The sequence below is a fragment of the Tachyglossus aculeatus genome, chromosome X1, assembly GCF_015852505.1.
Source record: "Tachyglossus aculeatus isolate mTacAcu1 chromosome X1, mTacAcu1.pri, whole genome shotgun sequence".
Taxonomy (NCBI): domain Eukaryota; kingdom Metazoa; phylum Chordata; class Mammalia; order Monotremata; family Tachyglossidae; genus Tachyglossus; species Tachyglossus aculeatus.
The window spans coordinates 6,456,100-6,470,072 of NC_052101.1; the positions used below are offsets into that span (position 1 = coordinate 6,456,100).

At 41.1% G+C, this 13,973-nt stretch overlaps 1 protein-coding gene across 1 annotated transcript in view; it reads right to left on the reverse strand.

Annotated features, from left to right (window-relative positions):
* SNTG2 (syntrophin gamma 2) overlaps positions 1–13,973 on the reverse strand; it is a 161,703-nt gene that overhangs the window by 72,769 nt on the left and 74,961 nt on the right. Inside the window, exons 13-14 of the mRNA XM_038771653.1 lie at positions 11,623–11,661; positions 1,750–1,866 (exon numbers count right to left, since the gene is read on the reverse strand). Of these exons, the coding sequence (XP_038627581.1) occupies positions 1,750–1,866; positions 11,623–11,661 (156 nt within the window). The remainder of the gene's footprint in view (positions 1–1,749; positions 1,867–11,622; positions 11,662–13,973) is intronic.

The following is a 13,973-nucleotide window of genomic DNA, read 5'->3' on the forward strand; positions in this document are numbered from 1 at the left end:
AATGGAAAGAAAATTGAGTGGCTGAATTTTCTCTAAACAAGCAAAACATGACACTAATAATAAAAAATATCTTATCCATCTTGTCAAATCCTGCAGTGGGACCCAAAACACCGTATTTTCTGTCAAAGACGTCTAAACTGTCAAAATAATGTGGGATGAATGATAGATCGCTCTTACTGATGTAGAATTTTGATAAATTGAAATTTAAGTCATTTCTTCTTAATTGGTATTTGTAGATGGATAGTGCTCATTACATCAAAGACTCGATTTCAACAATCAGTGTGAAAGTAATAATTAAGATTCCAAGCAGAATTTCATTTACATACTGTCTTATTCATAGCATTTCTACATCTTCCTGCTTTATTTTTATCCTGTAAAAGTTAGCTGAGTTAGTTTAGAAGGCTAATAAACTTTTGGTGATTGATTCTTTCCCCTCAACAGTCAGAAATTAGGTGCTGACTGGCTATTGGGTAATTTTTGGTCTTGGATTGTAACCATAAAGCTCTTTAAATTTGAAACCATATTAACATATTAAATGGGGAAGGTGACTCCCAATGGATCCATATGTCGGTCGTTAATAATAATAATAATAATAATGGTATTTGTTTAATGCTTACTATGTGCCAAGCACTGTTCTAAGCACTGGGGTAGAGACAAGGTAATCAGGTTACCCCACGTTGGGGCCCACAATCTTAATTCCCATTTTACAGATGAGGTAACTGAGGCACAGAGAAGTTAAGCGGCTTGCCCAAAGTCACACAGCAGACAAGTGGCGGAGACGGGATTAGAACCCATGTCCTCTGACTCCCAAGCCTGCACTCTTGACTACACAGGAGTAGTCAATAACCACCAACTTTCCTTTGGTAGTTGTAGACCTTGTGACCAGAGAACCTGTCTACCAACTTTGCAATATATTTTGCTCTCCCAATTGCGTAGCACAGTGTTCGTCACACAGTAATGCTCAATAAATATGACTGACAGCATTACCAGGCTCCCTATCTAATAACTCTCGACCTTGGGTATTAAACTTGATATTATTGTCCCTCTCTATCAAGCCTCACATTCAGACTCTCACTAAATCCCGCTGGTTTTTCCTTGCCGACATTTCTTCGATTCCCCACTCCCCTCTAACCAAATAGCCATGACTGCGGTCCAAGAATTTGTCATTTCCTTTCTAGACTACGGCATCGGCCTCCTCTCTCCTGTTCTCATGTAGACGCACAAACTTCATTAATTTAAAGGAAGAGCTAGACACACAGCAATAGAGTTATGAAGCAAACTGCTCTAGGTTTCTGATGAAGATGATGATGATATTAGTAATAATAACAAATAACATGGCATTTGTTAAGCACTCACTGCATTGAACTAAGCACGGGTGTAGAAACAAGATCATCAGGTCTCACATGGGGCTTACAGTCTAAGTAGAGGGAGAACAGGGATTGAAGTCCCGCTTTGCAGATGAGGAAACTGAGGCACAGAGAAGCTAAGTAACTGGCCCAAGGTCCCACAGCAGAAAAGTGGCAAAACCAGGATTAGAACCCAGGTTCTCTCTCTCAGGGCCATACTCTTTCCACTACGCCATGCTGGCTCACAGAAACAGGATGAGATCTTCTATCACCCAATAAGTGAAGCTTTAGTGATACTCCAAAACTCCTACCATTATGTTTGAAAGCAGGAATAGAAAAATCTCCCAAGCTTAATATAGATACCCTTCATCAGTGCCCAAGGGGAACTCAATAGTTTCCTTACCGGTGGGGTACTGAAAATGTAGAAGGATGAACCCTTCAGCGCCAGAAACTTGTATTTATAGAGCTGAGATAAGTCGGTTCCCTGGAATCTCTCATTCACCCATCCCATGTGGATAACCTGGAGAGGGAAACCAGAATTAAAGGCCAGTCTCCATAGGGCAGAAGCAGCACATTCTCGCTGAGCTATTTTCAAAACCAATTGTGGAGAATTCAAGAAATCCAGCCCTGAATCCAAGGTAAGGTGAACACCAAAAATTATAGATAAATCTATGCATACGGACCTTTCAAATGTTTTCAGTTTAACCAACGCCCAATTCTTTCTCCGTACTTTAATATTGCTTTACACAAGACATTACGTGAATTGCTCCAAAATTAAAGAAAAAAAAAAACCAATGCGTTTTACTTCATTCCCAATCATCCACTTTTTCTGAAACTAGTTTCTTTTCGTGGATGTACATTAAGAGAGTAATAGAGTGCAAACTGGGGGAACATTTTATACACATTTTTCTATGGTAGAGGAAGTGTTTTAAGGACAAGGTAAAATCAGAGCATCAGATAAATGCTGCCATCCTATGGGAAAACTGAGAGCCATTGACTAAGGACAGATTCTGCATGAAGGTTGGAGCAAACGTTTTCTAAAGAACAAGACACAGATAGGCAAGTGAGTCAATCATATTTACGGAGTGCTTACTGTATGCAAAGCCCTGTATGAGGCACTTGGGAGAATATAACAATAAACAGACACATCCCCTGCCCATAACGAGCTCACATTCAACAAAACAGAACCAGGCACTGCAAATATGAATCACCAAGACAAACCGAGATAAAATAGTCTGTAAGAACCTTGAGGACAGGGATTCTGTCTACTTATTTCTACTGGGCTCTTGAAAGGTTTGTACATATTTATTACTCTATTTATTTATTTTACTTGTACATATCTATTCTATTTTATGTTGTTAATATGTTTGATTTTGTTCTCTGTCTCCCCCTTCTAGACTGTGAGCCGACTGTTGGGTAGGAACCGTTTCTACATATTGCCAACTTGTACTTCCCAAGCACTTAGTACAGTGCTCTGCACACAGTAAGTGCTCAATAAATATGACTGATTGATTGATTGATTGAATAACCTAGTGTTCAGAAAATACTGTTGATGGATTTTTGTTGTCTGTCTCCCCCTTCTAGACTGTGAGCCCGTTGTTGGGTAGGGACCGTCTCTATATGTTGCCAACCTGGACTTCCCAAGCGCTTAGTCCAGTGCTCTGCACACAGTAAGTGCTCAATAAATACGATTGAATGAATGAATGAATGGATTGAAGGACAGACTGTAAGCTCCGTTGAGAGGGAATGAGGAGGGGGTTTTACCTCATAACTCCCCAGACACCCCAAGCAGACCCTTGAATGCAGGTGACGTCATAATCATGGTGGTGGAATGCATAATAAAACATATAACGACAACATAGACACCATTTTGTAGAAATCTCTCTGAAACCACCCAAACTTAGAATACATTTCTCTGGAAATTCCTGATGCCTCACGAGCTCCAGAGAATTCATGTCTCCCTTCAGAGTCCAGTGAACTTGAACTCAATAGCAGGAGCTGAGGCAGAAACCACTTGACACACTCTGTGGCCTAGCAGAAAGAGCGCAGGCCTGAGAGTCAGAGGATCTGGGTTCTAATCCCGACTTTGACAATAGCTCGGCCAATTGCTAGCTGTGTGACCTGGGGCAAGTCGCTTGACATCTCTGTGCCTGTTTCCTCAACTGTAAAAATGAGCATTCAATACCTGTTCTCCCTCCCACTTAAAACTGTGAATTCCATGCGTCACAGAGGCTGTTTCCAAGCTAATTGACGTGTACCTGTTTGACGCAAACTAAGCACTTAACAAGTACCTTCAAACAAACAAAACTGGGTGTTTAAAAATTACCCACATGAAGGAGTCTAATACTATCATTCAATCAATGATTTAATGGTATTTATTGAGTGGTTAACTGTTCGTGGCGGACCCCTGGCCCGCATCCTCCCTGTGGCCTGGAACGCCCTCCCTTTTCAAATCTGACAATCACTTTCTCCACCTTCAAATCCTTATTGAAGGCTCATCTCCTCCGAGAGGCCTTCCCTGACTAAACCCTCCTTTCCTCTTTTTCCATTCCCTTCTGTGTTGCCCTGACTTGCTCCTTTTCTTCATCACCCCTCCCAGCCCCACAGCACTTATGCCCATATCTTGTCATTTATTCATTTATATTAATATATCTCCCCCTCTAGACTGTAAGCTCACTGTGAGCAGGGAATACGTCTGTTTACCGTTATATTGTACTCTCCCAGGTGCTCATTACAGTGCTCGGCACGCAGTAAATGCTGGTTACATACGATTGACTCTCTGACTGATTGTAGGTGGGGAAATAACCTGAGTAATCCAGATCCAGTGGACAGAGCTATGACTACCTATTAGAGCTCCTGAGAATTAATTTAATATTATAGACACTACCCTCCCCAAACTTTTTTTTAATGGCATTTATTAAGTGCTTACTATGTGCAAAGCACTGTCAAGTGCTGGGAGGTTACAAGGTGATCAGGTTGTCCCACAGGGGGCTCACAGTCTTAATCCCCATTTTGCAGGTGAGGTAACTGAGGCCCAGAGAAGTGAAGTGCTCTTTTCCACTGAGCCACGCTGCTTCTCTACATATTTATTAATTACATATTACATATTACATATGTAATGTATGTAATGTAATGTATATTACATATACATACATATTTATTACTCTATGTATTTACTTTATTTGTACATATCTATTCTATTTATTTTATTTTGTTAATATGTTTGTTTTTGTTCTCTGTCTCCCCCTTCTAGACTGTGAGCCCACTGTTGGGTAGGGACTGTCTCTATATGTTGCCAACTTGTACTTCCCAAGCGCTTAGTACAGTGCTCGGCACACAGTAAGTGCTCAATAAATACAATTGATTGATTGATTGATTGATTGTAGTGACTTGCCCAAAGTCACACAGCTGACAACTGGCAGAGCGGGATTAGAACCCATGACCTCTGACTCCAAAGCCCGTGCCCTTTCCGCTAAGCCACACTGCTTCTCTATTTTTAATCACTACCTTTATCACTCGACAAATGCTCACAAACTCTGGGTATCACAAGATTTGTTTTTGTCACAAGATTTGGAAATCAAATTGCATTAACAGTTTTTTGAATGCTCATCGAGGCACAACAAAGATTCAGCAATTAATAATTTAGTCTGCTGTTTTGAAAGAGGAACTAGATCGTATAGCCATTTCTGGGCCTTAGTTTGTACATCTGTGAAATGGGAATATTACTCATCTGTCCTCACATTACAGGGGTTTAGAGAAGCAGTGTGGCTCAGTGGAAAGAGCACGGGCTTTGGAGTCAGAGGTCATGGGTTCAAGTCCCGGCTCCACCACTTGTCAGCTGTGTGACTTTAGGCAAGTCACTTAACTTCTCTGTGCCTCAGTTATCTCATCTGTAAAATGGGAATTAAGACTGTGAGCCCCCCGTGGTGCAACTTCTCTGTGCCTCAGTTACCTCATCTGTAAAATGGGAATTAAGACTGTGAGCCTCCCGTGGTGCAACCTGATCACCTTGTAATCTCCCCAGCACTTAGAACAGTGCTTTGCACATAGTAAGCACTTAATAAATGTCATTATTATTATTATTATATTAAGATCATGAGATAATATACTTGCAGTTCTTCAGAAGAAAAGGTCTACATGAATCAAACTTATTGCTATAAATTGTCTTCAAATAGTAAGAACAATATATTTAACTTACCATGTGCACTACAGAATTAGTAATCATTCTGATAAACTTTCAAAAATTCATTCATTCACTCATTCAATCATATTTATTGAGCACTTACTTTGTGCAGAACACTGGACTAAGATAGGAGCTTGGCAAGAAGTAACTTCCATCACCGAAAGTACAACGTGATTGCAGACACTACAGATTGCTGAATAAAACTTTACTTATAAGTGGCTGAAAATCGGATGTTGAAAACCAGTGAATACACTCTCTGATTTAATAATAAACTTCCACATCATGAAGATTGCACAAAAACACTGGGTAATAGAAATCGATTTGATTGGTCGGTATATCATCCCATTGTTAAAAGCCGGTTAAAATACCACATGCATAAGAGTGTCAAGATTTCCCATGGTCAGGAAAGGACCCGAGACTAAGTTATTAATGGCATGTGATTTCTTATTTTAATACCAAGTTGTAAAACCTAATGAGCCATGCTAGGCTACAAGACTGTCAGATGTTTATGAAGCCTTGATGATTTCTGCTTTTATTTGCTGGCATCCTCTGCTCCCTGGCAGATTAAAGCTGTACTTTGGTTTTATAATGGTATTTATTAAATGCTTTCTACGTATAACATGCTGGAATGCATAAAAGATAATCAGATCGGACATAATCCCTGCCCCTCAGCTGGCTCAGTCTAAGAGTGGGGTTGAGCAGACATCAAATTCCCATTTTACAGATGAGGGAAATGAGGCCACGGGAAACAGTGTGGCCGAGTGGAAAGAGTTCGGGAGTCAGAGGATTTGGGTTCCGTTCCTGGTTCTGTCACCTGTCTGCTGTAAGACTTTGGGCAAGCCACTTAAATTGTCTGTGCCTCTGTTACTTCATCTGTAAAATGGGGTTTAAATCTCCTCCCTGTGAGCTTCATGTGGGACAGGGACGGTGGCTAACCTGATTATTTTGCATCTGCTCCAGAGCTTAACAAATACCATAAAAAAGAAAATTGCAACATTCTGACACCTTCAAAGCTGGCTTTCCTACACACTCCTGATTTTGTCGGCATGCGTTGCATTGAGAAGCAGCGTGGCCGATTCATTCATTAATTTATTGATCATATTTATTGAGCGCTTACTGTGTGCAGAGCATTGTACTAAGCACTTGGAAAGTACAATTCAGCAACAGATAGAGACAATCCCTACCCAACAATGGGCTCACAGTCTAGAAGGGGGAGACTGACAACAAAATAAAACAAGTAGACAGGGGTCAACAGGATCAAAATAGATAAATAGAATTATAGATATATGAAGCAGTATGGCTCAGTGGAAAGAGTCCGGGCTTTGGAGTCAGAGGTCATGGGTTCAAATCCCGGCTCCGCCAATTGTCAGCTGTGTGACTTTGGGCAACTCACCTCACTTCTCTGGGCCTCAGTTACCTCATCTGTAAAATGAGGATGAAGCCTGTGAGCCCCCCGTGGGACAACCTGATTACCTTGTACCCCCAGCACTTAGAACAGTGCTTGGCACATAGTAAGCACTTAATAAATGCCATTATTATTAGTAGCATTATTACACATCATTAATAAAATAGAATAATAAGTATGTACAAATATATTCAAGTGCTGTGGGGTAGGGAAGGGGGTAGAGGGGGGAGTAGACGTGATAGGAAGGGGAGGAGGAGCAGAGGAAAATGGGGGCTCAGTCTGGGAAGGCCTCCTGGAGGAGCTGAGCTCTCCATAGGGCTTTGAAGGGGGGAAGAGAGCTAGTTTGGCAGATGGGAAGAGGGAGGACATCCCAGGAAAGAGGTAGGATGTGAGCCTAGTGGATAGAGCACGGGCCTAGGACTTGGGTTCTAATCCCAGCTCCGCCACTGGTGCTGAGACACCTTGGACAAGTCATTCACTTCATTACCGCATCTGTAAAATGGGGATTGAGACTGGGAAACAATGTGGGCTAAGGACTGTGTCTAACCTGATAATTTTATATCTATCAAGGCACTTAGAACAGTGTTTGACACATATTAAGCACTTAAATACTAGCATTATTATTACACGGATTTCTAACTATTCATTTTCTGGTGACCTATGGTTTTATCCTTAGGAGGTTAGCTTCACTAACACATATGATGAGGAAAGCTTTTAATAACTCAAGAATTACATTAGAGTGGCACTTTAAATTTGGTATTTAATTTCATGCCACTACATTGTAAAGGTTCAGAAAGACCTCTATTACTTGACACATTAGTCCTTTAGGCTTTTCTTACACACACAGACCAAGGATAATGTTTAATAAGGGCAATCGTATACCATATTGAACTTTACAATATCTCATCCTATGCTTCCAGCACAGACACATTTTAATCCCATATAATGAACACCCTAATCACATTGAAATGAAGAGAAACAAAAGAGAGCAAATGGACATGTTTTCAGCAGCAATTTCTAAAAGCAAATCAACGAGCTACACTGCTGTATTCCCTCTCCATCCCGTTGTCAATCTGCTCTGTACACCTGGACCATTCATTCATTCAATTGTATTTATTGAGCGCTTACTGTGTGCACAGCACTGTACTAAGCGCTTGGGAAGTACAAATTGGCAACATATAGAGACGGTCCCTACCCAACAACAGGTTCACAGTCTAGAAGGGGGATGAAAGGTGAGGCTTTGTGCCGTCAACATCCCATCCCCACTATACTTTATTCACTCATTTGATCACATTTATTTCATTCAACCTTATTAAGTGCTTACTGTGTGCTGAGCACTGTACGAAGCACTTGGGAGAGTACCATATAACAATAAACCGACACATTCCCTGCCCACAATGAGCTTACAGTCTAAAGGGGGAGACCCACGGAGAAGCAGCGTGGCGCAGTGGAAAGAGCCCGGGCTTTGGAGTCAGAGGTCATGGGTTCAAATCCCGGCTTCGCCAATTGTCGGCTGTGTGACTTTGGGCAAGTCACTTAACTTCTCTGGGCCTCAGTTATCTCATCTGTAAAATGGGGATTAAGACTGTGAGCTCCCAGTGGGACAACCTGATCACCTTGTAACCTCCCCAGTGCTTAGAACAGTGATTTGCACATAGTAAGTGCTTAATAAATGACATTATTATTATTATTATTATTATCATTATTATTATTGTTATTAATATACATTGGCCAGCCAGCCACCCTGCCTCCCTGGGACCAGGCACTGGCTCTACTCCATAGCATCAAGGAATCTCCATCCCGTCTTTCCCAACGGGAAAGAGAGAAGGACCCGCAAGCATGAGGCTTCCACAGTAAGTGCTCAATAAACACAATTGAATGAATGAAAATCTCAGGAAGACTGGTGGTTGTTAGAGCAGTTTATTCATTCATTCATTCCTTTGATTGTATTTATTGAGCACTTACTGTGGAGGCCTCATACTAACTAAGAGCTTGGAAGAGTACAATACAACAGACTTCCTGCCCACAGTGAGTTTACAGCCTAGAGGTGGGAGACAGTTTTAATGTTATGTTATTTCATCATGTCTTAAGTGCTGTTCAGCAGTCCTTCCCCTCTTCCCCTTATTGGGTACAGTGCTCTGCACATAGTATGCACTTAATAAAGCATTAATTGAGAAGCAGCATGGCTCAGTGGAAAGAGAACGGGCTTTGGAGTCAGAGGTCATGAGTTCAAATTCTGGCTCCGCCACTTGTCAGCTGTGTGACTTTGGGCAAGTCACTTAACTTCTCTGTGCCCCAGTTACCTCATCTGTAAAATGGGAATTAAGACTTTGAGCCCCACGAGGGGCAACCTGATCACCTTGTAACCTCTCCAGTGCTTAGAACAGTGCTTTGCACATGGTAAGCACTTAATAAATGCCATTAAAAAGTACTATTAAAACTATATCTCATAACAGGCCAGAATCTTCCAGTTGGGTTGTCCACAAATTTTCCAGTTATTCAATCTGTGGTTCGTTTGATGTGGGCGAGTTCAAAAATAATTGCCTTTTTTTAGACGATTTTTGAGTGTCAAGAAACAACATCTGTGTGGTTGTAATTTCCCGATTTTTCATTCAATAAGTTTATTTATGGGGCTTGTAAAACATTTTTCTTCAATATTCTGCTTCCTTTTATTGTTGTGCATAAGTAGTCTGGCAGCTGTAAACATCTTTACTTTTCCATTCTTATTCACATCACAGTCCTTCTGAACTGCCAGTTAGAGTATGGGATAAGTTCAGATCGAGACTAAATGTTCTGTCCTATTGTTTTTAAGGAAAAATCTTTCTTTTTCTGAACAAAGATTATTTATAGTCCAAGTACCAGACTCACTGACCAATTTGTGGGTTAAGACAGAAATGAGTTCAACTCCAAAACTAGTTATATGCCACAGTCAGTATGAGTCCTTTACTGAAACAAATGAACGTGAATATTAGTGACCTTTCCAAATACGGAGAAACAATCAGTATCCAAACCAAAGATCAATCAATCAATCAATCATATTTATTGAGCGCTTACTGTGTGCAGAGCACTGTACGAAGCGCTTGGGAAGTACAAGTTGGCAACATATATAGTCCCTACTGAACAGTGGGGTCACAGTCTAAAAGGGGGAGAAAGAGAATATCCATATTATCCAAAGATTATCATATTATCCAAAGATAATATCCATATCCGTATTATCCAAAGAGAATATCCATATAATAATAATAATGATGATGATTGTATTCGTTAAGCATTTACTATGTGCAAAGCACTGTTCTAAGTGGTGGGGGGATACAGGGTGATCAGGTTGTCCCACGTGGGGCTCACAGTCTTAATCCCCATTTTGCAGATGAGGTAACTGAGGCACAGAGAAGTTAAGTGACTTGTCAAAAGTCACACAGCCGATAAGCGGCAGAGCTGTGATTAGAACCCATGACCTCAGACTCTCAAGCTCGGGCTTTTTCCACTGAGCCACGCTGCTTCTCTACGTGACAGAATCACATTTCTCTCCATTTTAGAAGAGCTGAAACCTTCAGCCATCTCCTTGCCAAAGCCGTTAAAGATGTTCGTGTCCACTAAGGAGAAAAAGCGTCGTCACCTGCACGTGATTCATGAACACAATATGACCCGAAAAAGATGGAAAAGTGAGGTAACACAGTGTCATACGGTGACCACATTATGCGAAAGGAGTGACTATACTATGACACTATTTCCTTAACATTGTGCTGGCCATGAATACACTTGCTTAGAGTTCACTGTTACCAGTAAATTTAGCATAACAACATAGCAGTCTGCTTTATTTAAACTGTTACAATTAGTTCTCTAGGCGACACTAATGTTAATGAGCCAAGGCATTGCCAGAAAAGCACACTGTGAAGCTGCTGGAGGATACTATTTGAATAATCTCCAGAAGGCTCTTTCGGTTTCTGGAAAACTTGAATTTCTCCCCGTGTGACACTTTGACAGAAAATGTGCATCTATTTTGTGTTTGGACTCAGAAAGTTAAACTCCCTCAGGGAGAGAGTTGAATTTGGCTCTGGCATCAAATGGAAGAGACTGAGTTTGAGGAGCTGACAGTCAAATATTCAACTACGTAGTAGACACAACAAATCTGTTGATTTTGTTCTCATCTTCAGCTGTGAGGGCAGACAAAACCAGAGAGTGCTTTCAGTTTTTCTGGTTCTTAGGAGACCTAAAACTTTCTGGACACCGATATTTTATCATCCAAACCAACCCAATAACCGCATATAATCTCATTTCATGAATGAAAGTTTGTGCCCAGTTGTTATATCTAGCTCTATCCTCCAAATAGGATTTTAAAGCCACAATTTTTATAACACTGTAGAAAACTAATTCTATATATTTCATTATCATCAAGTTGACTACCTTTCTTTCAAATATCCAAACCAAAAGTACTTCATGGAAATGAATGTTCTTCCCATTTTCCAGGTAAAATAGAGAGCCAGACAACCCAAAAGCACTTCATGGAAATGAATGTTCTTCCCATTTTCCAGGTAAAACAGAGAGCCAGACAAAACAATTTCCACGAATCAACAGCATTTACTGAGCAGCTGCTGTGGGCTCTCTAACAGGGGAGATGGGCTGAAAGAAAGGGTATATTACGAATTAGTGATTAATTTGTATGACTTCCAGTATAAAAACAATCTTACCTGTTCATAAGGAGCACAGCATTTGTTTGCCATTTTCATCTGTAAAGAGATGTTTCAGAAGAGACGATGAAACATATAGTGATGCTGAGAATTTGTGAGTTGCCTAATTGGCAGTTATCATTAATTAAAATAGCAACCCAAAATGAAATTTTCCCTTCCCTAAGCAGTGAATTTGTGAAATTGACAGCTGGCGCTTATGTAGATAAACATAATTTATTTCTATTAACCTCTGTCTCCCACTCTAGACCGTAATCTCGTTGTGGGCAGGGGACGTGTCTACCACCTCTGTTATGTTATACTCTCCCCTAAGCCCCATAATAGATGCTCTGCACACAGTAAGGACTCAATAAATATGATTGATTAATTGAGTGATTGATAACCGTGACTGGCTCTTCACCTGATAAGGCAATATCTAGGTCCTGGTGGGCTGGGTGGTCGGACCCTCTCACCCCCAGTAAATGTTCAATAAATATGATTGAATGAATGAATTCATTCAATTGTTGACTGCTTACTGTATGCAAAGCACTGTATTAAACACTGGGGAGAGTACATATAACAACCAACAGACATATTCCCTGCCCACAACCTGCTCACTGTCTAGAGGGGGAATCAGACCTTAATATACACAAATGAATAATTAAATGAATTACAGATATATGGAGATATATACATTTGTGCTGGTGAGCTCACTGTGGGCAAAGATTGTCACTGTAATAATAATAATAATAATAATAATAATAATAATAATAATAGCATTTATGAAGCACTTACTTTGTGCAAAGCACTGTTCTAAGTGATCTCCCGCTCCTCCCGCTCCCCATCCCCCCGGCCTTACCTCCTTCCCCTTCCCACAGCACCTGTATATATGTATATGTGTTTGTACGGATTTATTACTCTATTCATTTATTTTATTTGTACATATTTATTCTACTTATTTTATTGTGTTAACATGTTTTGTTTTGTTCTCTCTCTCCCCCTTCTAGACTGTGAGCCCACTGTTGGGTAGGGACTGTCTCTATATTCATTCAATCGTATTTATTGAGCGTTCACTGTGTGCAGAGCACTGTACTAAGCGTGTGGGAAGTACAAGTTGGCAACATATAGAGACGGTCCCTACCCAACAGTGGGCTCACAGTCTAGAAGATATTGCCAACTTGTACTTCTCAAGTGCTTAGTACAGTGCTCTGCACACAGTAAGTGCTCAATAAATACGATTGAATGAATGAAATCAATCAATCGTATTTATTGAGTGCTTACTGTGTGCAGAGCACTGTACTAAGCACTTGGGAAGTACAAGCTGGCAACATCTAGAGACAGTCCCTACCCAACAGTGGGCTCACAGTCTAGAAGGGGGAGACAGAGAACAAAACCAAACATACTAACAAAATAAAATAAATAGAATAGATAGGTACAAGTAAAATAAATAAATAAATAGAATAATAAATATGTACGTGTATAAAAATGAATGAAAGTGCTGGGGAGATTACAAGGTGATCAGGTTGTCCCATGGGCGGCTCACAGTCTTCATCCCCATTTTACAGATGAGGTAACTGAGGCCCAGAGAAGTGAAGTGACTTGCCCAAAGTCACACAGCTGACAATTGGCGGAGCCGGGATTTGAACCCATGATCTCTGACTCCAAAGCCCGTGTTCTTTCCAAGCGCTTAGTACAGTGTTCTGCACCCAGTAAGTGCTTAACAAATACGATTGAATGAATGGGAGGGAGGGTGGATGAAGGGAGAAAGCCAGGGCGATGCAGAAGGGAGTGGGAGGAGAGGAGGGGTTTAATCAGGGAAGGCTTTGTGGAGGAGATGGGCTTTCAATAAGGTTTTGAAGTGGGAGAGAGCAATTGTCTATCCGATAGGAGTGGGAAGGGCATTCTAGGCCGAGGTAGGATGTGGGCGAGAGGAAGGAGGTGAGATAGACATGATGGAAGTACTGTGGGAAGGTTAGCTTTAGAAAAGTGAATTGGGCGGGCTGGGTTGGAGTAGGAGAGTAGTGAGGTGAGGTGGGAGGGGGCAAGGGGATGAAGTGCTTTAAAGCCAGTGGTGAGGAGTTTTTGTTCGATGTGGAGGTGGATGGGCAACCGCTGGAGTCTCTTGAGGAGGGGGGAAACAGGATCTGAACATTTCTGAAGGAAAATGATCCGGGCAGGAGAATGGAGTAAGGACTGGAGTGAGGAGAGACAGGAGGCAGGGAGGTCAGCAAGAAGGCTAATACAATAATCAAGATGGGATAATAATGATAATAATAATCAATCGTATTTATTGAGCGCTTACTATGTGCAGAGCACTGTACTAAGCGCTTGGGAAGCACAAGTTGGCAACACATAGAGACGGTCCCTACCCAACA